This window comes from Molossus molossus, unplaced genomic scaffold, assembly GCF_014108415.1.
Source record: "Molossus molossus isolate mMolMol1 unplaced genomic scaffold, mMolMol1.p scaffold_m16_p_1, whole genome shotgun sequence".
NCBI classification, from domain to species: domain Eukaryota; kingdom Metazoa; phylum Chordata; class Mammalia; order Chiroptera; family Molossidae; genus Molossus; species Molossus molossus.
In genome coordinates, this window is record NW_023425344.1 from 201,251,550 (window position 1) to 201,277,553 (window position 26,004).

The 26,004-nt window shown below is 42.0% G+C and overlaps 1 protein-coding gene across 8 annotated transcripts in view; it reads right to left on the reverse strand.

Moving 5' to 3' along the window:
- Window positions 1–688: 688 nt before the first annotated feature.
- The window catches only part of CSNK1G1 (casein kinase 1 gamma 1), a 183,769-nt gene continuing 158,453 nt past the window's right edge, over window positions 689–26,004 (reverse strand). For 3 of the 8 annotated variants that reach the window (XM_036253516.1, XM_036253537.1, XM_036253527.1), the window contains 3 exons: window positions 20,445–20,555; window positions 11,671–11,777; window positions 2,425–3,238 (listed from right to left, as the gene is read on the reverse strand). In XM_036253516.1, the coding sequence (XP_036109409.1) occupies window positions 3,184–3,238; window positions 11,671–11,777; window positions 20,445–20,555 (273 nt within the window). In that variant the 3' untranslated portion in view covers window positions 2,425–3,183. Of the gene's footprint in view, window positions 3,239–11,670; window positions 11,778–12,361; window positions 12,593–12,835; window positions 12,891–20,444; window positions 20,556–26,004 lie in introns of those variants that run through there. The other 5 variants (XR_004958635.1, XR_004958633.1, XM_036253565.1 and 2 more) reach the window with 5 other exon arrangements.

A 26,004-nucleotide genomic window follows, 5' to 3' on the forward strand; every position in this document is an offset into this window, starting at 1 on the left:
CAACCCTAACATGCTTAGACTTCACAGACACAAGTCATGCTCTGGTCACAAAGGAAGGGCCCTTTATGCCTTGGTGGAATCCTCGCCTGCTTGTCTCAATCTGCTCAGGATGCAATGCCTAAAGGACTACAGGGCTTGGGAGAACTCCTAATAGCATATTATGTTTTTGTAATGAACAGATGCTGTCAGTGCTTAATGCTAACTCAGAAACAAGTGCATCAACCCCAAAGAAAAATATCCCTAGGTATCATGGCTGTGAAATGAAGAAAGCATAAAAACTACAGAGCAAGTGGATTTGGGTGGGTGGTGGATGCAGGTAGTGCCCAACCCCAAGGACCTGGCTGATGTGTACTGCTAAGCAACTCCAGCAACAGAGCAGAGGAGGGAGCCCTGATGTGCTGGTGGGGATGGAACTGATGGCAAAATTACTGCTTAGGTACTTATTTTTTCTTTTTTGGTAATTTTCAAAGAAAATCACAATAGAATTTCTCAGGGGTCTGGGGCCACCTTGAGTGCCAATGGCCCTGAAAAGATCACCATTACCCTGCATGCCAGAGGGACCTAGGACCTTCACCTTTGTTATGAAAATCAAATATCTAGCAAGAGATTGGGGGGGGGGGGGGCAGAGAGTGAAAACAGTGCATTAGGAAGACCCCCCCCCCTCACAACTGCTCAGGTTTAACCCCTCAAGAGCTGGCCTTAAAAAAAAAAAATTAAGACCAAAAAGTCACAAACCCAGCTGCAAAGGGGCTGGTCATTGCCTTTGCTTTTTTGTGGAAGCAGGGGGTGGGGAGGCACTTAGTGGGGTGTGGAGCGCCAAGAGACTCCAGGTTCTGCCATCATTTCCCCTTGCCTTCCCCCTTGAGAGGCAAGGCTTTTTCTATACGGGTATATGGAAGTTTCTACACAAGTTAGAGTTGCCACCAATTGAGAAACTATGTACGTTTCAGTGATTATGCCTTAACCACTAGATAATGTCAGGGAAACAAATCCCAATATTCAAAATCCTTGTGGGGAAGGGGTGTGACACTGTGTCTCCCAGCTACTCAAGTTAGTATACAGAAAAATTTCTTTTAAAGAAATGGAAGATTTCAATCTTTATATAAACTAAGTTTGAAGCCAGGGAAATGATATTTCCTGGCAAGGCCTGATGGAACAGATGAAGCTACTGCTATTTCTGCTATATTCATCAAGGAACTTGTCAGGAAATGACAACTACCAGAAAGTATCCCCACACTCTTCAGTCCAAAAGACATGATTTTTGTGTTCCCAGAACCATCAGACTAAGTCACCAGCCACTGTCCTCCATGCTTAGTTCTCTCTACTCCCAGACATAAGACCTCATTCCCTGGTGTAAATAATCCTTTTTCTCCTCTATCACATATGGTCACTGTTTAGATAAGCCACTGAACTCAAATGAAAACTGAGCATGAGAAGGTAAACTCCATATATTAATAATTTTTTAAGCAGTGAATAAGGACCAAGACTCTTCATGTTACGACACCATGGTGGGAAGGTGGAGTATACCGAGGAGAACATGTTCTAGATGCATGGCCATCTTATTTGGAAGGAATCTATGTCTAAATGAGAAGATAATTTCAGAGCTTTCATTTCAGTCTCCTTTTCCCTGGAATTTTCCAGCATCAACTAATCTTACCATCCTGTTCACTGTTGCCCCATGTACTGAGTCCTCGGCCTGTTGCCATGGACCTGCTAGGAGGAGGTCTGCAGGCGCTTGGTTTCTGATAAGGCAGGCCGGCCCAAATGCTGTCACTCAGCTGCTGGGCAGATAGTACATACCAATTTTATTTCCTGGCCCTATGATGCCAAATCCTGAGTTTCCTTTGGCAGTTGCAAGGCAGGTTCACTTTCCTCCTCTTTTTGTCCACTAGTGGCAATATGGTTGTGGCTGTTTCATCACTAATTTTGTTCCCCAAAGTCATCAAGGAAGTCACATGGCTATCTAGTTGGAAGTCCCTGGCAGTGGAGGAAACAGATATTTCAGATTTTTTTTTAAAGTTATCTCCTTCTCTGGGATGAACTGTCTCTTGGTCACAGTCTGGCTTGGCTGGCTCATCCCATGTACTGGAGAGCTAGGCTGTCCAAACTACAGGCTGATGAGGTCAAGAGGCTCTGGTAGGAACATTCTTCAGTAGCTGAGAAGATGAATGAAAATTCAAGTATGTTTCCTTGCCAACCTGAGTATTTACTCAGAATGACATAGAGTTTGGCTTCTTCTCTTCTGGGTGCTGCCGACCCAACTCGTTTCATTGAGAATGTCCTCTGGACCATGTTCTCTCTGAATGGCTTGGCTGGCCCCATCCCCCTCAAAACAGAAAAAAAAGTATAACTCCCAATATAACCAGACACAATATGCATCTGCCATGTTTTTTGTTAAAAAAAAAAACAAAAACAAAAAAAAAACTAAAAGTGCAATAAAGTCATTTTTTTCCCATTGTTCAGAACAATCTGCATTGTTCTACTACTGACTGGAGAATAGAGTTCGCATGTCAAGAAAGCTAAGAACGCCAACACATGGGGACAGTAGACTGCAGATTTCTCACAGCTTGTGTCCTACAGTGTAACTTCACAGGAGGGAGGGAGGGAGGAACTGCACCCCGTGGCCAGCTGGGGATGGAGGCTGCGCAGGCACACAGGAAGAGGGAGCCGTACTGCCAGATCCGCCTGGAAGGTGAAGGTTCTTCTCCAGCTCAGGCCTGTCACCTTCCTCCTACCTTCTTGGCCGCACCCCCAGCCTCTTGAGTTCCTTCAGAAAACAAAGCCTTCAACTCACTAGCTTTAGTGCAGGAGAGAGTTGAGGGCAGGGCAAAAACCAGGAGTAAATTAAGGGGAGGGAAGAGAATAGTAGTCCTTGAGTTTTTGTGAATGACACCTTCACTGTAAACAATAGGAAGGAGAGTCAACCAGGTGGCCCCAAGGGCAAGCAGTGGAGGAGCAGCAGCTCTGGGACCTGCTCAGAGCCTCAGGCAGGTAGGGACAGCCATTGACCCACTGGGCCCTGGCTGCCCAGACAAGCTCCTTCTAGGGGCATCTGTTTTCTTCTTTTTGGTTTTGATCTCCACCCTCCCCTGCAGAGGAGTCCTTTCCAATGAGAAATGGCAGGAGCTGCAGGTGTAGTTGAGTCAGAGGCCCCAGGGTGTGAGGACTCCTGGGAGGCACTGGTCACTTGTGGCGCTGAGCAGTCTTCTTCCTTTTCCTCTTAAAGAAACAGCAGCACCTGGAGCACAAGGAACATTACAAGTCAGTGTGAGAGGCCTGCAGCTTCCAACAGACTTCTGCCTGCTTCTACTTACTGCAGGGGGTGGAATTTTGCCCCTGGCACCCACCCATAGGGCCACCCAAAATTTACGGTGCACATCCCAGAGGCAGTGTCTACCAGGAAAGCCAAGGGAAATAGCTGCTTCATTTCAATCTGCAGCTACCAAACCTAATGATCAAAATGCCATAGGCTAGGCAGGGCTGAAACAAGCATTTTTGAAAGAAGGATGAAGAAGGCTTATTTCCTAGTGTTAACACCCACCCCAGATGCCCCATCTTTCTGTAGAACCAAGGCTGGGGGACCTCAGGCTGTATAAGAATAGGCTGCACTGGCTACCCCTTGATATAGAGGGCAAAATTACTTAATGCAATTACAGTGGTCAGCAGATATGGAAGCTAAACTAAGGCAAATAAACCCCATGAAAGTATGATGTTTGGAACTCTAGGAGGATCTCACGATGCTAATGAAGGAATAAGAATTCTCTCTATCCCCATATCCCTGCCCCCACCCACCTACTTGGAGTAGGCAGGAGGAGTCCTCACTCTAGTAAGAACTGGTAGCCCAGATATCCTAACTGGAATTGGTACAGCCCACCCTTCACTGGGAAAGGATCGATGCCACAGTCTAGGAGCTGGTCACAAGGGGGCCTCCGGAGGCAGGTGCTCCTCAGCTTAGTTCCAGACACTGCTGCTGCTATACCAGACTGGGTTACAGGACTGGTCGACCCTGTTTAGGGTGGTGGTTGGGCCTGCTTACTACATGGCCCTCCAAGTGCTGCCTCCTGGGCAACAGCCATAGCCCTGGCATATCCCTAAGCCGTAGTATCCCCTCCTTACTCTGCCTTTGGAATAGGGAGCACCTCTTGCTCAGGCAGTGACTAGTCCAGAAGAGGCTGATGAAGGCTGTGGAACGGCTGGTGCAAAAGATATGTCCTTTCTAGGACACTGACACATGGGAAATGGGAAGGTGGTGAATGAGTCAAAGATGCCTGATGGTGGAGGGGAGGTAAAGGTGGAAGTATAACTTTATGAAGCTTTTATGGCCAGTTTGGCTCAGCGGTTAGAGCGCTGGCTCGTGGACTGAAGAGTTGCGGTTTGATTCCGGCCAAGGGCACGTACCTTGGTTGCGGTTCGTCCTCGGCCCCAGTAGGCCAATTGATGTGTCCCTCTCACATCGATGTTTCTCTCTCTCCCCCACCCCCCTTACACTCTATCTAAAGATAAATTAAAAAAATGTCCTCGGATGAGGATTAAAAAAATAATAGTAATAAAGTTTTTCTTTTCTTTGAAAATTTTTTTCTTTATTGATTTTTAGAGAGAAAGGAAGGGAGAGGGAGAGAGAGATAGAAACATCAATGAGAGAGAACATTGACTAGCCGCCTCCCACATGCCCCCCACTGGGGATTAGGCCCATAACCTGGGCATGTGCCCTGACCAGGAATCAAACCGGCAACCTCTTGGTGCATGGGCTGACACTCAACCACTGAGCCACACCGGCGGGGCTAAAGTAAAGTTTTCTGAGAAAACTATCTTTGAGTTGCTTGCCCAATCCTTCCAGGCTTAATGCCAAGTATATTCATATGGAAATAAAGAATTGTTGCTTACTTCCTGTAAACCTAAGTTCTCCACTTTAGCTAAGATCCCCTCCTTTTCATTGGACTAGTTATTAAAAATTCGAAGAACATTTCTTAGAATGCAAAACTAGACATTTTCACAAACAATAATGGGCTTTAACTATATCTGAATGAATCAAACATGGATTTTGGAAATAGAAGCATCTTAAGAGAGTCTTAAAATTTTCTTAGAGTACTAATGACATTTGTAAAGTACTACTAATGGGTATGAATAGTTACTAAACAGTGTTTACATGTATTTGGAGACTAAATACATTCTCTTAAATAAAATGAGCAACACTTTTGATTGTTTAAAATAGTCCTCAATGAAATCACCGAGGTAGGATACAAGAAAATGATCCTTTTCTGTACACATATGCTTTAGAAAAAAAGACATTTTCCAAGCTGAATGTCCTGAAATTAATATTAAACAAGGCAAATTAAATCTCACGGGAGCACCAATATTTCAATCCAGTTACGTGTTCCCTGTCAGCCACGACTCAGAGGGATCACTAACATTTAAGCCAATTTCTATTATTCTTTTAAGAGGATATTAAGATGATGATTGTTTTGAAGTAAGGGCAATCACAAAAACCTTTGAAATACTGTTTTAGTCCATTTCAAATGACATGGCTTTTCTTTTACTTCCTCTGAGGCAAGTCATGAGAATTAATGTTGCTTATAAGCTTATCAAAACCTGATGTGCAATGCTGTTTACCTGACTGGAAGAGAGTGTGAGCTGTGGTTTAAAAGCCCAGATTAATTTTTGCTGGTTATTGTAGTTAAAGCTTCAGCAGTAGCAGAAGCTTTTAATAATTCTACCCACAAGGAAACAGACCTCACAATCTGCTCAAATCTTTGGTTTCTGTGGTGACTACCAGCAACAGGATGCATTAAACTTGCTCAAATCCAGACCAAACCCAGATTGAGTACATATAGATATCTTACTATCAGAAGAGAATGAAGGCAAGTGATGAACCCTCCTTGGGTCTTAGGTTTGCTTCCAGTTGATTATTTGATTGGATGACCAGAATTTCTTAACATGCTGGAGTGAAAATTTATCTATTCTCCCTATTTACAAGCTGCTATGTGCTCTTCCCCCAGGCCTCTGAGGCATTTATTTGCCTTTTCTTTCTTTTCTTAACAATTTTTTTATTATTTTTTAAAAATATTTTTTCTTTATTGATTTTAGAGAGAGAGGAAGGGAGAAAGAGAGAGAAACACCGATGAGAGAGAACATTGATTGGCCGCCTCCTGCATGCCCCCCACTAAGGATTTGGCCCACAACCTGGGCATGTGCCCTGACCAGGAATTGAACCAGCAACCTCTTGGTGCATTGAGCTACACTGGCCGGGCTATTTGCTTTTTCTATGAGCCCTCCAAGTTCTGCCTTCTGGGCAACAGCCATAGTCCTGGCACATCCCTAAGCCTGAGTATTCCCTCCTTACTCCTGCCTTTGGAATAGAAAGCAACTCTTGCTCAGGCAGTGACTAATCCAGAAGGGGGTGATGATGGCTATGGCATGGCTGGTGCAAAAGATACGTCCTCTTACTATGTCCTGCTCTCTTACTATGTCCCGGCTCTCCCTTCACCTATTCCTTTGCTATGATTCTCTTCTTTGCTATACTTATACATTTTTCTCTTGCTTTAATAGCTGGCTCAAGTCCCATAGTATCCATGAAATCTTCCTTAACCATCCTGTCCACAGTGACCTCTCAAGGGACAATGACATAAGTGCCTTGGAGAACCACTTGTCCTTTCAAGTATGAATGTCTTATCTCGCCAGCAAGATGGTACCTAAGCTTTTTGGGCAAAGGCCTTGGGACCTCCTAGAGTTCCAAGCACTGAGTAGGATGAACACACAGTAGGCTTGTATTTGCAGTCAGAATCACATGACTGACTCTCACAGGGATAAACAGACCATAGCACTGTCAGATTATACACTCATGTTTACTAAATAAATAAGCTCAGTGTACTCCTTGATGCTGTAAGACTACAAACTCTATCTCTATAAAACCCAATTGTTAACTTCAATACATCTCTGTCCCTGGGGAACCCCATAGGCTACTTGTCTTAGGGTTCAGAAACCAATGCCCAACTCAGTCACTGAAGACAAATAGAAACAAGGAAGTCATAGAGGCCAGCGGGCCATTATCACTACACAGAATATGACCCCATGCATGCAGACAATGTGGGAGAGTTAAAATTTCAGACTGCAAGAGATCAACTAGTTCAGGATCACCTGGAAGGTCACAGGTAGTGTCCAGGAAGAGAGCTGGGGAGGGGGCTCTATCGTGTAGCAAGAATTTGCCTTACCAAACATGGATTCTTTAGGGTTTCCCTTTCTATATACCTTGTATTGTTCCTAAGAACGCATTCAAAGAACCTGGAAAAGATAGCCTTCATAATTTCATTGGCCAAGTCAGTCTTTGGTCCACTATACTCTCTTATAGAAAGGGAAAAAAAGGACAATAAACAAAAACCAAACCAACAAACAAAAAAACCCCAAAACAACATGCCCACCATCTCGCCCCAAAGAGCTTTTTTTTGAGAGATTCATATTCTACAGATGGACGAACCAGCTGAATCAAAAAGAGAAATCACAGATTTTTCCGAAGCAGTTGATTTCCAGGTAGAGACCACGCTGCAGAATGTGAGATTATCTGGCAACAACTGTTCTTGGGGTTGTGAGGAATAATCTAAACAACTGATATAGTAACTTTGTCCTCCTATCTCTGTCCCTCTCTGTCTGATAACATATGGTTGCATTAATTTGATAAACAATTCATTCAGCTCAATTCAAAGAGCTAATTTTGAATACGGTGGGATAGATATTGTTTTGACAGGAGGAGGCAGCAATTAGGTGGATCCTCGGTACAGGCCTGCCCCATCCCCACCTTGTGGATCTAATTCCCCAGTCTGGGTGGGTATGGCAAGATGGCATATGGAAGCCACTCAGTATTCCTAAGACATTTTGTTTGACTCTGCCAATCCCAGCCCAGTCTGGTCCACTCCCCTAGCATGTGGACTGGAGAGAGGGACTCACCACAGGTTGAGCATTTTCAGGCAGCTACAGAGTGTGTAAAGAGAAAAACACAGAAAGGAAGAGAGAGAAAGAGATATTAGTCCACAGAAGTGAGATGGAAGCAACTCCCTGTGAGCCATGCAAACATGCAGAATGCTGTGCCTGTGTTTAGTTTCTTCCTCTGTCAAGGTAGGGTGAGTAGGCCCAGGCCAGTTGGTCCCCACAGTAAAGTGGAGGGGGCAGGGGCCTGACAGAAGCATCATGATGGGAGCTGGACCTCAGTGAAGGGCAAAGCAAAACAGAAAGAGAGTTGATGGGTGCCCCAGGGTGGGCTTTCCTGGGCAGGTTCCCGGAAAGTAACAGAGAAAGAACAAATGATCCTGCCTATAAGAATTCAAACGAGCACCAAAGCCAAACCTGCATGAAATCTTAGTGTGCAATTTGTTAAGCTAACCCCCCAACTATTCTGAGGGAAAGAAAAGTCCCTAGGCTTTCCATAAGTCCAACATGCCTGACCAAAGCAGTCAGCAGTTAGCTCTTCTTCTAAGGGGGGAAAAAGGCTGAAAAGACACTTCATTTTTCTAGGAGAGGACTCAGAGAAGGGAGGGTCTCTGCTATGAATTAAGGGCCCTGATCCCATTCTTGTTAATTTCAGAGGAAATGAGGCCTGTGTTTGCTAATTTATAGCAAGTCAGTGGATAACCACAAATCCCTGTGTCTTACCATGACAGACGTCAACCAAAAAGCTGCCTTGCTTCACTTTACTACTAATCATACTTAAACAAGGACATGTGTCCTGTAGCTAGAGAAAAAGAGAAGTTAGATATTCATTTTGTATATGGAACAAAAACTAAGACCCTGTAATTTCTCTCCTCCTTTACACAAAACAAGCTGGGTGAGGAACCAAAAACTAAAAGCTTAGAAATGAAGGTTTCCCATAGTCTCCGCAGTACCCTAGTGAATCTCAATATAGGCCACGACCCCTTTTTTCCCCAGAAGCAAGCTACAGGGACAAATGGCATCACAGCTGCGTGTAATGAGGGGTTGTTTGGGACGCCTTGTGCTTCTCTAGCTGTGACTTCTTCCTGTGAAAATGATCAAGCAGGTGGACACATGGCTCCGCCTTACTCCCCCCCATACACATAGAAGGCCGACATATGGCTGTGCCCTGAAAGTTCCCTGGGAAAGACAGATTGGTAGCTCATGAAATCTCTAGGGGAATCAGCACACCACGTGCCCTACGCTATAAGCTTTTGGATGACATTTGGTGAAATATAATTGCTCCCCTCTGGTTTCCACATCTTTAAGACAAACCTGACACTGGTGGCAAAGAGGCACAGTGGTCTTTTTTTGCTAAATGGGGAGACGTTAAACTCTTTTTACATCCTAGAGTTTAGATTACACCAGATTGGAATCTCTTTGTGAATGAACCCCTATCTTATACACAGGACACAAACACCACACCCACATACACAATTAGTGCACACATTTACTGAAATGAAATGAGATGAATGGATTCAAGAGATAAACCTGTTTAGGGTATATTATAAGATTAAAGCCCATTCAATCTTGGTATTCAAAGTATGTTATTAATAGCAGAGCTAAATTTCTAGCTTCAAAGTAATAGCTACAATGGTGAATTGGAAGTGAGGTGGGGGTGGGAATGGGTACAGCCATCTTTCAAGCCCAGACAATGTTTGGATCACACCATACCTAGTGCAGTGGTTCTCAACCCTAGCTATACATTTGAATCACTTCGACTTTACAAATTCCTGATGCTCAGGCCATATTCCAGATAAACAAAATTAGATCACTGGGGCCAGGATTCAGGCATTTGTATTTTCTAACAAGTTCCAGGTGACTCCAAAGTGCAGCCAAGGTTAAGAACCCATAGAGAAGGAGTACCACACTGTTTACTTGGGAGAATCAAGTTTTGTCATGGAAACTTAAAAATTGTGAATACCATTAAAATCTCCAAAGTCCCTGAGAATAGGGAACATGTTTCCTTACTAAAAATAGTCTATTCCTGGCATTAACCACCCCCCTCCCACCCTCCTTATGTGTCAGGGCCTTATATAAACCAGGAGAGGAGCCTACAGTCAGCAGGGACTCGACAGGAGCGACTCTAAGTCATCCTCACTTGCTTTTTATCTACTGGGTGGGAATCCTCAAATCCTGGCTTTCTAAGTAATGGACCTCCTGGAAGCAAAGTGTAGTAGGTGGGAGGAACAACCATGTAGTAGGTGGAGGGAAGAAGAATGCAGGTCTTGACTGGCCTTTCACCACCTTATATCTAGAGGTGTAACCATATTCTGGCTTTTATGTAGATTACTTGGGGGCTCAAGAGACCACTGAGGATGTAGTTTCACTACAAATTTGTTGTCTGCTTCTGAGAACAGGGTACTGGGATAGCCTGAATGTTTGCAAAGGGTTTACAAGAAAAATCATCCACATCAGGCTTGGCAGCAATTACTGATTTGTAAAGGACTTCTCTCTACCTCTTGTCTTCTTGGAGGTTAAACCTGGATCTGAATTTGGGATGGGACAAAAAGGGAAGAAGTGATAGAAATGCTGCTTTTGTAGTAGAATCAGCAGTTATTTCACCTTCAACCCCATATTTTAACAGTTCAAACACAGACCATGCAGAGAGCACCGAGGGGCTGGTGGGATGGACAGGGCAAGACATTCACATGCAAGAGCATCAGAAAGGGGGGGGGGAGGGGCAACTTCTTCACCCTCTTGGAATTAGTGTGATTTCCTTTCCTTCTCAAGACCCTTTCACTCATAGGTATAGATACTACTTTTCTTGCTTATCTGAATCTCTCTGAATCCAGAATCATTTAAGTGAGAACAAAATGGCCCTGAAATCATTGCTGCAGGATTACATATGCAGAGTGGTTAGCCAAGAGCTAGAAATTGCATGCTGTTCAACATAGCCCATGGTTGAGATAGCAGATTTTTCTGTGTTCAATAGGCAGCAAGAAGCCCCAGGGCACCAAGAGGCTCATGACTACTATCTATTGTAGGTCTCCTATCACAATTCTTTTATTTATTATTATTATTTTAAAAATATTTTTTCTTTATTGATTTTTGAGAGAGAGGAAGGGAAAGGGAGAGAGAGATAGAAACATCGATGAGAGAGAACATCAATTGGCCGCCTTCTGCATGCCCCCTACTGGGGATTAAGCCCACGACCCGGGCATGTGTCCTGACTGGGAATCTAACCGGCAACCTCTTCGTGTATGGGTCAACGCTCATCCACTGAGACATACCAGCTGGGCTATCATGATTCATTTTTATTTTTTCCTTTAGTGATATTAGAGAGAGAGAGGGGCAGAGTGAGAGAGAGATAAAAACATCGATGAGAGAGAACATCGAACGGCTGCCTCCTGCATGCTCCTCACTGGGGATTTGGCCCACAACGTGGGCATATGCTCTGACCAGGAATTGAACCAGCAACCTCTTGGTGCATGGGTCGATGCTCAATCACTGAGCTACACCGGCTGATATCATGATTCTTTTAGTTCACTATGTCTTTTGCCTCATGTGGATTAGGAAAATATGATTGTCTTCTGGAAATCACAACTAAAGGGCAGCAGCAGCCTTACAGTACCATGCAAAAAGTAAAATGGTCAGAAGAAAGCTGTGGACACAAGCATGAGGAATTCAGTCTGAGATGAGCAGCACACAGAGAGAAAGAGACAAAGATTTTTCAATCTATGGCTCAAGAGCCCCCTTGAAAAATGAACATACTTAGCTTCTTCCATTACTTCCACCTCGGCGTGAGCTGTGATTGGTGCATTAGAGTGGGCTCCCGTGGGGTCATCGACATTCAGCTCTCCATTGGTTGAGCTAACCACCTGAAACAGAAAGAGGAGGTGTGACAGACACCATGACAATAGGAGCCTCCTGCCAGTGTCAGACAGGGTCACTAAGGGAGATCTGGTCTCTCGCTTAGGTACTAGTCAAGCAGTGTCTGTAATGTTTGTTTTCCTGGGTTGAGGGACCAAAAGTCCTAATTTAGGAAAGGTTCCCAGATCCTATCATGTGAGAACACAAAACTCAATGACATAATCCATAACAATGATAACTTCCATACTGAATGCTTACTCTGTGTCAATGACTCTACTACATTGCGTGTGTAAATTTAATCCTCAAAAAATCCTATTCAACAGGCCATATTACTCTCTTTAATTCTACTTCTCTTAATTTATTATGCTGTAATTATATACAGACTTGGTGATGATGTTAAAAAAGTCTACAAAAGAGATTAAGAGTGGGCACCAGAAACTATACTCAATCACACTTTCCTTCAGAAATTTCTTCATGGCTTTGACTATCAGGTTGAAGTTACTCAAATAACAAGACTGCCATGTCCTGTCTGGTGACAGGGCAGACGGTAAGGAAACGCTTTCCTTTGGAAGACAAGTCTTATTTCAACAACCTTTATTTCAGGTTCAGTGTCATCCCATGTCTCACTGATGGTCCCCGAATTGTAACTGAAGGCTCTCACTCCTGTCATCTGGTTAATGTGGACCCGATCAGGCTTCTCTTGCTTGTGCAGTTGCTTCTGCCACCTGCTTTCATTTCCACACATGATTCCTGTTTATGTGGGTGCTGGGGAGTGGGAAAAGGGACCCCGCTGCACAAACCACTCTGCTGTTAAAGATCTTGGCTGAAACATGGGAGAGAACCACAAAATAGAATAAACGGTTCGGATATTATATGCCCTTGGGTAAGTAACTTCATTTATTAGAGACTGTTTCTCACAGGCTGATGTGAGAATTATACAAGAGAATGTATAAGATGTCTGGTACAATACCTGGTGCACAATAATGGAGGCAGCACAGCACAGTAAATAAGAAATGGGCTCTAGATTCAGTCAGCCCTGGGTTTGAACCCTAGCTCCACCACTTACTTGCTGTGGGTCCATGGGCAAGATCCTCAATCTTTCTGTGCCTGAGCTTCCTAATCTGTAAAATGGGGAAACAATGCTGCTTACCTAATTGGGTTACTGTGCAGACAATCCACAGAAAGTGCTTAGCCCAGTACCATGGTACATAGCAATGGCTCAATAAATGTTCATATTACTGTTATTCTCCCTCTATAAATATTTATTCTTATCTCATCTCCCTCTAGATCTGGGGCCCTTACCGGCAGTTAATTCTTAAAAATGTCCTGTAGTCATAAAGAGGAAGGTGGCAGGAAATGCTTAGTGCAAGGAGTCTTTAGGGTATTTATTCAAAGAAGAAAGGGCAGAGAAGGTGAATACTACTTATTTGCAGTCTATGCCCACCATTATTATGGTGGATGACACCATAAACCAGCAATATTCATTGTCCTTATTAATAATACATGCTTTAAAAAAAATGAAAACAATGCTATATAGTTAAAGAAACCTGTAACAGCCCGGCCAGTGTGGCTCAGTGGTTGAGCATCGACCCACGCACCAAGAGGTCTCCAGTTTGATTCCTGGTCAGGGCACATGCCCAGGTTGTGGGCCTGATCCCCAGTGGGGAGCATGCAGGAGGCAGCCAACTGATGTTCTCTCTCATCGAAGTTTCTAACTCTCTCTCCCTCTAATTTTCCCCCTCTTTCTCTAGTATCAATTTAAAAAAAAATTTTTTTTAAAAGAAACCTACAACATTAAATTTGGACTTACCCAAGGGAGACCCAAATTTCTGTTAGTGGTCCAATTTAACATCTCTGATTGATGGAACCATCCACTCTCATTTATCTCCTGACATGATATAATAAATACTATATAACATTATCTATGTATTCTTGCAAAAAGAAAAGTTTTATCTAAGTATGATGGAAGCAAATAAACAAATCCAAAATGTGGGACATTCTATAGGACAAGACTGGATTCTTCAAAAATGACATGCCTTAACCCTCTCCCCTTTATTATTTTCTAATAAGACAGAAATGACCGTTACAGATTAAAACAGATTAAGAATTCAGAAACCAAGATATTGAAAGAGACAGAAGAGGCAAAACAACTAAATACAATGTATGAACCTTGATTAAATCTGAACACTGTAAAATTAATTTTGGAGACAACTGGGGTAAATGTGGTATGTACTGTACATTAGATATCATGGAATTAGGGCATGTACCTCAGTTGTGGTTCAGTCCCTGGCCCTGGCTGGGGTTGTATGGGAGGCAACCAATAAATTGTCTCTCTCATATCAATGTTTCTCTCCCTCCCCCTCCCTATCTGAAGATAAAATGGAAAAATATCCTCGAGTGAGAATATAAAAAAAATAAATGAATAAATAGTTTAGTGAACACTCCCCCTGGTCCCATAATATCTCACAAAGTGTTAAAGCAAATATCTTGTTAAGCCCTGGCCGGTTTGGCTCAGCGGTTGGAACGTCGGCCTGCGGTGCAGAGAGACCCGGGTTCGGTTCCCGCTGGGGGCACGTGCCTTGGTTGCAATTTGTCCCCGGCCCTGGTTGGTCGTGCAGGTGGCAGCCACTCGATGTGTCCCTTTCACATTGATGTTTCTCTCTCTCTCTCTTCCTCTCCCTCCCTCCCGCTTTATCTGAACAAAAAAATAATGTCCTCGGGTGAGGATAAAAAAAAAAATCTTGTTAAAAAGCAAATCTAGGTTAATTAAGGATATAAACTGATTCATTGCATCTTCTCCCCCAACCCCCAACTTTTCTGTAAATTAAAAAATTTCAAAATAAAAAGTTAGGGAAAAACCAGCAAAAACAAAAGGCGGAGGAGAGAGTTTACAGAATGGAAAACCACAGCTCCTCGAGCTAATGGTGTCCTGTTGATTTCCTCAGCCTACATTTGCTTCTTGTGGATACATTCTGGCTGTGCACTAGTGATAGTACTGTAGGGTCATTCTGTGAGCACAAGGATTAAAGGAGAAATCATAAGTTTCTTCATGAACAATTCAGCAACTAGGCAAGATGTTAAATAAAGTGTCTTGGCCTCCACTGACATGAACAAAGCAGGAGTAAGCACCACTACGCGAATTACCTGGTAACTCTGGGTCATGGTGCCTGCTCATGACATTTTACATGTTTCATACTCTCTAACTTCTCCTTCCTATGAAGGCCCACAAGCAATGTAGTTGGGCAACCAAAAGAAGAGATTATCCTCACTTTATAGTCTGTATCAAAGAGAATTTGGTCTCAAATGAATCAAGCACAAATGAGAACCTTAACACCAGTTATCTAACCTTAAACTTAAACTTAACTGCACTTTAAGAATCAATCTGGGCCTTCAGGGCATCCAGTTAATTATTTCACGATGGAGGTATAGTTTGTCAAACCACTGAACTGCTGCCTATGTGTGCAGTGTAAAAAACACTAGTGTAGGTGACCAAAGAGCTGGATTCCAGGCTTAGCTCTGCCATACATCCTCTGCGGGTCCTAGTTTCTAATTCTGTTAGACTATGCCAACAGCCTTGGTCTTATCAATCTCATAATTACAAAGTTAAGTACAATGATATATAATAAAGCAATCTGAAAAACTGTAAAGACACTTATGAATATAATAAATTATTAGTTTTTAAACAATATAATTTTTAGCCCTGGCCGGTTTGGCTCAGCGGTTAGAGCGTCGGCCTGCAGTCCAGAGAGACCCGGGTTCGGTTCTTGCTAAGGGCGCGTACCTCGGTTGCAGTTTGTCCCCGGCCATGGTTGGGTTGTGCAGGTGGCAGCCACTCGATGTGACCCTTTCGCGTCGATGTTTCCCCCCCCTCTCCCTCCCACTCTATCTGAACAAAAAATGGAAAAATGTCCTCGAGTGAGGATTAAAAAATAAATAAATAAAAAATAAACAATATAATTTTTATACTTTTTCTATTAATTTTTTTTAGTATAACTTCATTTTTAAAAATCTTCATTTCTATATCTGGAATACTGATACTTATTTTGCCATACTCACTATTAAAATTAATCCCACATTCTTCTGCCTGTATCACACAAGAACAAAGTAATTAATATCATATGGGATTATCCATGAAAGAGACTAAGGTGAAGTACTATTCTGAACTTTAGTCCTTAATGTTGATAATATCCCATTTGGAAGCCTCAAAAATTGGAACTATTGTTTAGTCCCATTTTAAAAAATATTAATGTGAAGAAGCCCTGGCTATTGTGGCTTGGTTGGTTGAGGATCATTCCATACACCAAGAGTTGCTAGTTCAATTCCTGGTCAGGGCACATGCCCAGGTTGTGGGCCACATCTCCAGTGGGGGGCGTGCAGGAGGCGGCCAATCAATGTTTCTCTCTCATTGATGTTTCTGTCTCTTCAGCTCCCTTCCACTCTCAAAATCAATAAAAAACATATTAAAAAATATTAATGTGAAAACTCAGAGCTGTGAACCAAAAAAAGAAGTGCTTTAGCTCATCAATACTTCAATCCTATTTCTCACAACATATTTAGTAATTCTCTACTTTAGTTTCCCTATCTATAATACTGACCTCAATAAGAATTGTAAATAATTAAAAATAATAAATATTTGAGCAAAATAAATATTGGCTAAATGTAAAATGTCATTCTTAAGTCGTAGGCCCTGGATAGGTCCTACATATGTATAAATATTTCCTATATGTTTTTATTTTTAAACAACTTTAGAGTCACTTTTTTTTTTTTTAAATCCTCACCCAAGGACATTTTTGTGCTTTTTAGATAGACTTGGAGGGAGATAGGGAGGAAGAGAGAGAGAAATATGGACATGAGAGAAATATCAATGTGAAAGAGACACATCGACTGGTTGCCATCCACACAACCCCAACTGGGGCCAGGGACAAACTGTAACCGAGGTATATGCCCTTAGCAGGAACCAAACTTGGGACTCTCTGGTCCGCGGGCCAACAGTCTAGCCACTGAGCCACATCGGCCAGGCTATTCACTCATTTTCATAGCGCACATCCTCTTATAGCTTCATAAAAAGGGGTGCATGGAGAGTAAAATTTTTGAGACATTATATTTCTGAAAATATCTTTAGTGATAGTTTGGCTATGAAATTCTAGGTTGAAAATAATTTTTTCCCTTAGAATTTTGAAGACATTATTCATTGGCTTCTAGCTTCCAGTATTATCATTCAGAAATTTGAAGCTACACTAAATCCTGATCATTTCTTTGCACATGACTATTTTCTATTTCTGAAGCCTGAAGGAGTTTCTCTTTGTCCTTGGTGTTCTGAAATTTCACAATGATATACCTTGATATGGTTGGTTCTATCTTCCATTATGGTGGGCACTTTGATCTAGAAGCAAGTCTTTATGAGTTCTGGGAAATTATTTTAATGATTTCCTCCTCTTTACTTTCTGTTCTCACTCTGGAACTCCCATTATTTAGAAATTGAACCACTTGGACTCTCCTTAAATCTTAATATTGTTTTCTACTATTTTCATCTCTCTGTCTCTCTCTTTTTTAAAAATATGTTTTTACTAATTTTTTAGAGACAGAGAAATATTGATGAGAGAGAGAGAGAGAGAGAGAGAGAGAGAGAGAGAGAGAGAGATAGATTGGCTGTCTCCTGCACGCCCCTCACCGGAATCAAGCTCACAACCCGAGCATATACCCTGTCTGGGAATTGAACCAGGACATCTCAGTCCATGGGACGACGCTCAATCCACTGAGCTGCACCAGCAGGGCTCACCTCTCTGTCTCTTTGCTCTACTTTCTGGGAGACTTCCTCACAATTTTATATTCCAAACTACTGAGTTTAAATTTTTTGTTTATGTTTTTACTTTCCAAGAGCTCTTTTCTTGTTTGTTTGTTTGCTCTGAGAGTATTCCTTTTAAAAATAGCATTCTGTCCTTGCTTCATAGTTATAGTATCTTCTGTTTCTGAGGATATTTATAATAAGGTGGGTTTTTGTTGTTGCTGTTGGTTGCTTTGGTTTCTATTAAAGGCTTTCCTCAGATGTCCCATAATCTTTGATTGTCTGCTCATATGTAAAAGTGAGAGATTGCAACTTTAATTTGCACTTTGAGTACAGGGTGGAACTTCTAAAGTATGGATCTCACTGCAGAATGCTGTGACTGGGCCATTTCATTAGGGAAACCCTTTTGTCGGTATGCTCAGATGTTTTCTTTTGGGCTGGTCAGATTCCCCAGAGTCAACTCAATCTTCTGCCTGGAAGGTACATACCTGGCTATCAGCATTCTGAAGGACTAAATGGGGAAAGCAGGCAGCCAGTATGCATACATTCATTTAATCTCCTTTTTTTTTTTTTTTTGTTTAATCCTCACCACAAGATATTTTTCTATTTATCTTCAGACAGAGTGGGAGAGTGGCAGAGAGGGAGAGAGAGAGAAACATCTATGTGAGAGGGACACATGGACTGGCTGCCTCCTGCATGACTCCAACCCGGGCAGGGGATGAACCACAACCAAGGTACATGCCCTTGATTGGAATCAAACCTGCGAGTCATTGGTCCTCGGGCCGACTCTCTAACCACTGGGTCAAACTGGCCAGGGTTAATCTCCACTTTTTATCAGGCTAGCACTCTGTCCCCAAAGGTTCCTCATATCCCCTAATCCAGAGATCCTCTATTTTGCCTTTTTAAGAATAAATCTTTGAAAAAAAAAATCTTGGGTCTTTGCTGAGGAGGGGGAAGAGCATCTAGGGATCTCTCTGGCTTCTTAAACAGACTTCTTTTAAAAAAATTTTTTTTCTTTATTGATTTTATTTTTTATCCTCACCGCAGGACAATTTTTCCATTTTTTGTTCAGATTGAGTGGGAGGGAGAGAGCGTGTGAAGGAGAGAGAGAGAGAGAGAGAGAAAGAGAGAGAGAAAGAGAAAGAAACATCCACATGAAAGGGACACACTGAGTGGCTGCCACCCACACGACCCAACCAGGGCCGGGGACAAACTGCAACCGAGGTATGTGCCCTTAGCGGGATCCGAACCCTGGTCTCTCTGGACTGCAGGCCGATGCTCTAACCACTGAGCAAAATTGGCCAGGGCTTCTTTATTGATTTTAGAGAAAGAGTAAGGGAGAGGGAGAGAGAGACAGAAACATCGATAAGAGACAACATCGACTGGCCACCTCCTGCATGCTCCCCATGTAGGGGAGCCCACAACCTGGGCATGCGTCCTGACTGGGAATTGAACCAGTGACCTCTTGGTGCATGGGTCAACACTCAACCACTGAGCCACACCGGCTAGCCGGGCTTAAACAGACTTTTAACCAATCTTCATTATTTTAGCACATGCCTCTCCACACATACCTCCCCCTTATAGAAGGCTAACTTTTGAGTCTTCTAGGGATTCCTCAATGTAAACAGGCTCTCAGCTTTTCCCTCTACTGGCACAGGATTCAGTTTTCTTAAGAATCCTAAGTTATTTAGTAACTGCTCATCTGCTTTCCAGCTTCTAACATTTTGTGGCTGTTGCCTCCTCTTCTATTTTCTCCAATCTTATACAAATTTATGCCTTTAAAAAATTGTTTTATCATTCTTTTAGTGTTGTTTCAGGAAGGAGTGAGAGTAGATTTGTGTGTTCAATCCATCATTATTTTTACTTAGATGTTTCTGTGAGGTTTTTATAGGGCCAAAGCTGTCTCCTAACTTCCCATCTCCTAACTTCAGTGAATCAACTCCATGTAAAAGCATATTGTAGATTACCAAGCCTATCAAGATGCATTTCTATGTGCAAAAGATTCGTCTACCCCTATATAAGAATTTCTGTTTGCTAGCTTTGGGTTCACCTATGTGCCCCAGTTGGTGGTGTCACTTAATATGAGAAAAACATTTTAGTGAAGATTATTAAGACAGGGGTGGGGGTTTGGGAGGAGACAAATCAAAGAATTTACATGCATATATGCATAACCAATGGACACAGATAACAATTTGAGGAAAGCAGGAGTTAGGTGGGAGCAGGGAGGAGGGGATCAATGGGGGGAAAAGGGAAGACATTTGTAGTACTTTCAACTACAAAGATTAAAAAAAGATGTTTAAGAGACTGACGTAAGAAAAGTTAAGAGATACAAGTACTTCTTAAGTATTAGAGAAAATAGAGATTCAAAATAGTCGAAATGAAGTCAGAAAGAATTCTCCAAAACCACATTTATTCCAGGAGAAAAAAGAAATAGCCCAACTTACTTGGGTACCCACTCAGAAATAGCTGACTTGGACTAAAGTACATATTATTGTGGAATGAGCTGCATATGCAGTCCCCTATTAAAAAAAATAATTTTATCCATTTTAGGTCCTTACAATTCACAGACTTGACACTAACACACATCTATCTTTACGTTATTTTTATGGTTTATCATGAGTGGATCAAGGTTGTAGAACTAGTTGAAGCAAAAATCAGTATCAGAAACCAAAGACATTTCTTAGTCAATGACAATAACTAGCAGTCATCTCAACAAATGACTCTTACAAGTCCATGTAGGCAGAAAATTAGCACACAGATAGTTACCTATAGAAGCACCTCAACCTTGCTATAAGTTTCCATTCTAAAGGAACCTGAATTTCAGAAGAAAATCAACATTCTACCAGCCAAGTTAGGAAGGCCAGGAAAAGGCAGTAAAGGCAGTAAGTACCTGCACTGATCCCCCATGGCGGTCTGCAGCCAAGTGAGACGTCAGGTATGAGGTATTGGTCTGCCGGCTGGGCTGGATTTCCCACTCTCCTCGGCGCTCTGATGATGCAGTCTGCTCAGGCATTAGGAAGCATGAGAGCAAGATATGGAATGAAAGGTGAAGCAATAGCAAGCAATAACAAATCAAGCACATTTAGTGTCCCTGAGGGTTTTTTTGTTTTGGATTTTAAATTAACAACTACTACAAAACACTGGGGAAAAGTTAGCTTGGCTACATTCATTTCAGCCTAATGCGCCCATACATGACAGTCTACAACACACTGTCCTCACACCAAGACACAGAAAATAAATTCACCAAAAGAGGAAATAAAAAACATCGAAAGTTGAAATCACCACCTTTTAGCTTCCATGTTTGTAAAATTTTGGTAGCCACTAGGCAGAATGTTAAGACTGTTGAACAAAGGAACAATCATATTTGCAAATCATTTCCCTGACTAAAGAACAATCTAAATAGATATCAGTCAATACAGAAAATTACTGGCACTAGGAATCAAGATAATATGCCTTTTCCTTAAGTAGGGAACATAAGTATTCTCAACATAAACCTCCATGAGATTTCAACCTAGACAAAATGAGCTTTGGCAGTGGCTGGAATATGCTTTCTTGGCTAAAAGAAGGAACAAAACATCTAATCAAAAGCAAGGTCACAGGTCAAGAATATGAAAGATGGAAGAAAAATAAGACTACCAGCCCTGGCCGGTTTGGCTCAGCGGTTAGAGCATCAGCCTGCGGTCCCGAGAGACCCGGGTTCGGTTCCCGCTAAGGGCATGTACCTTGGTTGCAGTTTGTCCCCGGCCCTGGTCGGTCGTGCGGGTGGCAGCCACTCGATGTGTCCCTTTCACATCGATGTTTCTCTCTCTCTCTCTCTCTCTCTCTCTCTCTCTCTCTCTCTCTCTCTTCCTTTCTCTCCCTCCCACTCTACCTGAACAAAAAATGTCCTCGGGTAGGGATTAAAAATAAAAAATAAGACTACCATGTTTTCTTTTTCTGTTTCTTTTTTTTGTAATACATGCCCCTAGTGGGAACCGAACCTGGGACTCTCTGGTCCGCAGGCTGATGCTCAACCACTGAGCCAAACTGGCCAGGGCTACCATGTTTTCTTAATTCCTTTAGTTAACAGTATCTAGTCTAGAATTACAAAAGTTTAGCTACGAACATTATGAATTATTTTCTCCTAGAAAGCAAAAGGCAGATCTTATCCAAGCAAAATGAAAGCTTTCAAATCAAAACTCTTTTTGGGTTGTGCATTCACCTTTGCTAGCATTTAGACCAGCGGTTCTCAACCTGTGGGTTGCAACCCCTTTGGGAGTCGAACAACCCTTTCACAGGGGTCGCCTAAGACCATCAGAAAACAGATATTTCTGATGGTCTTAGGAAGCAAGACACCGCTCCTCTATCCGTCTCCAGGTGGGTCCGCCCACATGCAGATATGCCCACATACAACATGAGCAACTGTATTAAAGGGTCATGGCATTAAGAAGGTTGAGAACAACTGATTTAGACTCTCTCTACCTGTTTTAGATTTCACACTACTCTGATCTTGCTCATATGTGACTTTTGTTCTGAAGACTCTGTTTAGGTGCCTCTTCCCCTGTGCCAGATGGCTGAGGAGGTGACAGCATCATGATGCTCAGCTATACCAGACCTAAGGCTCTATAAAATGAAAAACGAAGAGTCGGAGAGGCAGCAATGAGGGATTAGTAAATCAAATTTTAACCAATGATGATGTAAACAGCAGCAGGGGTTGAGATATGATATTGCTGCTCTGCATGAGATCAGTAAGAATTCTATAAATCTTAGAAATGTTCAAAACTATAAATGCTGTATTCTTTTAAAAAAAAAAAAAAAAAAAAAAAAAAAAAAAGCCCTGGCCAGTTTGGCTCAGCGGTTAGAGCGTTGGCCTGCGGTCCGGAGAGACCCGGGTTCGGTTCCCGCTAAGGGCACATACTTCGGTTGCAGTTTGTCCCCGGCCTTGGTTGGTCGTGCGGGTGGCAGCCACTTGATGTGTCCCTTCACGTCGATGTTTCTCACTCTCTCTCCCTTCCTCTCTCTCCCTCCCACTCTATCTGTACAAAAAATGGAAAAATATCCTCGGGTGAGGATTAAAAAAAAAAAAAAAAAAAAGGAGTGACAAAATAGTGGTTTAAGCCTCCAAGTTCCCTCTCCCCTTTCTATTGAAAAGAGTTGTTTAAAGCTCACCTATAAATCACCAAAAACGCTTTTCTTCTTTTTTTTTAAAAAAGCCTCACAGGCCCAGCCATTGTGCCTTAGTGGTTGTGTTGACTCATGCACCAAGAGGTCACAGGTTCGATTCACAGTCAGGGCACATGCCCAGGTTGTGGGCCAAATCCCCAGTGGGGGGCGTGCAAGAGGGGGCCAATCAATGTTCTCTCTCACTGATGTTTCTATCTCATCAATGTTTCTTTTCTCCCTCTCCCTTCTTCTCTCTCTGAAGTCAATAAAGACAAAAAAGCCTCACAGCCGTGGCCAGTTCGGCTCAGTGGTTAGAGCATTGACCCACATACCAAAGGGCCTTGGGTTCGATTCCTGGTTAAGGTCACATATCTGGGTTACAGGTTCGATCCCCGGCTATGAGAGGCAACCAATCAATGTGTCTCTTTCATATTGATGTTTCTCTCTATCCCTCCCTCCCTTCTACTCTATCTAAAAATAAATAAATAAATAAACAAACAAACAAACATCCTCCGGTGCCCAGGCAGTGTGTCTCAGTGCTTGAGTGTCAGCCCATGCACCAAGAGGTTGCCAGTTTGATTCCTGGTCACGGCATGTTCCTGGTTTACGAGCTGATCCCCAGTGGGGGGCATGCAAGGAGGCAGCCAATTGATGTTCTCTCTCATCGATGTTTCTATCTCTGTCTCTCCCTCTCACTTCCCCTCTCTCTAAAATCAATAAAGAAAAAAAAAATATCCTCGGGTGAAGATTAAGAAAAAAATAAAAAATAAAGATAAAAAAAATATATACTCACTTATCAGCTATAACTTACTCATCTTCTTTGTTAATGAAATATGAAGTCATATGGGCAACAGTACTATAGAGGATCCTGGCCATGATTTCTAATGTTCCTCAGGGAATGAGCATATTTTGTAAAAAGGCAACTGTATTACTTTGCTTGATATATACTCTTACAAAAGGGGGGTTTGGTTTTATACTGCTAGTCACATTTCAGAGAATCAAAGCTACCCAAAACATACCTACGCTCCTCCAATTATTTCTGCCAACAGAGATTTATTTTTATTTTTTGTAATACTGAAGTAGAATATTTAAGCTTCTAAACTACTATACAGAACTGTCAGTTCTCAAAAAATTGAAATGCTTAAAAAATATCCAGACATTTATAAGCCACTGGTTTTGAGTTCTATGTTGTTTTAAGCTCTATGATACATGTTCAATGAGAGTGCTTCTCTCATGAATGCTCTCTGTCTTGCCTTTATTTTTAAAGCTGATAAAATTGAAAATGGCAAGAAATGTACATAAAACACCCACGTTTTTTTTTTTAATCCTCACCCGAGGACATTTTTCCATTTTTTTGTACAGATAGAGTGGGAGGGAGAGAGAGGAAGAGAGAGAGAGGGAAACATCGATGTGGAAGGGACACATTGAGTTGCTGCCACCCGCACGACCAACCAGGGCCGGGGACAAACTACAACCGAGGTACGTGCCCTTAGCGGGTACTGAACCCGGGTCTCTCCGGACCGCAGGTGGACGCTCTAACCGCTGAGCCAAACCGGCCAGGGCAAAACACCCACATGTTTTTAAGCTTAACAAAACCTAGGACAGCTGATCAACTATTATTTCTTTCTCTCTTTGGCATTGATTTTGTTTTATCTGTTTAATAGCTAGGAGTCATTCCAGGTCATGTCTGATAAATAAAGTGGGAGATCATTTTATCAAAACAAAAAGTGTGTGCTCTAAAGTAATAAGGATGATATTCTTCTGTTTCATGTGAATAAGGTGTACTGAAAGATATTCCTGATCAACTATCATTTCAATCTTTACTGAAATACACATCAGAAGTCTGATTTGATAATACTGTCTGATTCACGGGGCTGTGTGCTTGTTTATATTCATTCTAAACAAGTTGTTGGAAGAATTTAGATTTCTGTCCAAACGAAAATAGGAAACCATTTTTCAAAGAACTAAAAGTGATACTCCATTTCCATCCTCAAAGCAATGGGCTACTTATCTTTAAAAGAGAGAAAGATAATGCTAACATTCCTGATTACTAAGAAATTAATTATATACCACTGCCAGTGAATTTTGGAGTAATTAATTGTCCAGCATTTCTTATTAGATGTGGACATTTCTGCTTTTTGTTGTTGTTTTCAAGGATGGAATGAAATATATTATTTGTACTAACATTACCAATTGTTTCATAAATGCTTCCACTGGGACAAAGTAAAACATACTGTACCATACGACTGCATTCCAATGCCTTCTATATCCTCTGAAAGCAATAAAATCAAGTGAACGTGAACCTGGGGTTGATGGGTTTATTACTTCAGTAATTACCTTTCATCATAATGCTAAACTCTATGGCTATTCTGTTTTGGAATTTAAGGGCTTGGATTGGTATCTAAAAGTTGATGTAGGAGCAAGGGCCATTTGCCAATTTCAGAAAACAACTCAGTGCCTAGGAGCCAGATGAAACCAAGGAATGTCAACAACTACAGTATTCTGCTAGTGTACCTTCCTCTGAAAGGTATTCTAAGCAATGCTGTGTATATAGGGGTATTGATTAGGCATAATCAGCACAGTAGTTATGCTAAGCAAACCAAAACAGAAAATCGACATGTATAACCTTCCCTCTTAAAGATCACTCATGCACATGTGTCAATCTAAAAAGCTATCAGGAGTGTGTACGTGTAGAAAAGTCATTCAGAAAAAATCAATCTCTGTCCATTATTGGAAAGGCAATGGTCCATATGGAGTGTGTGAATTCCTAAAGGCAGGAACATGAATCTCAAGCAGTGGGAATTCCTTGAGGGGACACTTTAAAATCTTCAGCTGTGACTGTATTACCTGTGTGGAAAGGCTTGGTACTATCTAGGAGGTGAGTGTGGAAACAAGAAAGCAGCAATCCGGCACAGCATAAATCAAAGGTAAAGCTAACAAAAATACTTCAGGGAAAACATAAAAGCCTGGTGTAAAGTGAAAACCACCACCTGTGCCTAGGACAGAGGAAACAAACCTCTCCCAGAAGTCATTTGGCAGGAATTAATGTACAATGGAGTGAAGACACAAGAAGGCAGGGAAACACCTCAGATACCACCCTTAACTATGGCTTGAAAACTATTTCTAATTCTTATTAGTGACAAAGATACTGTTCTGAAGCAAAAGGCTTAGGTAAAACATCTTTCTCCTGTGTAGCAAACAAATCACCTAATCCTATTCTTTATGTAAGGGTATTCTGAAAAATTAATTTTGATTAAATTCAAAGAATTTTATACATTTACTTTATTGCTCCCAAAATACTTTAAAGT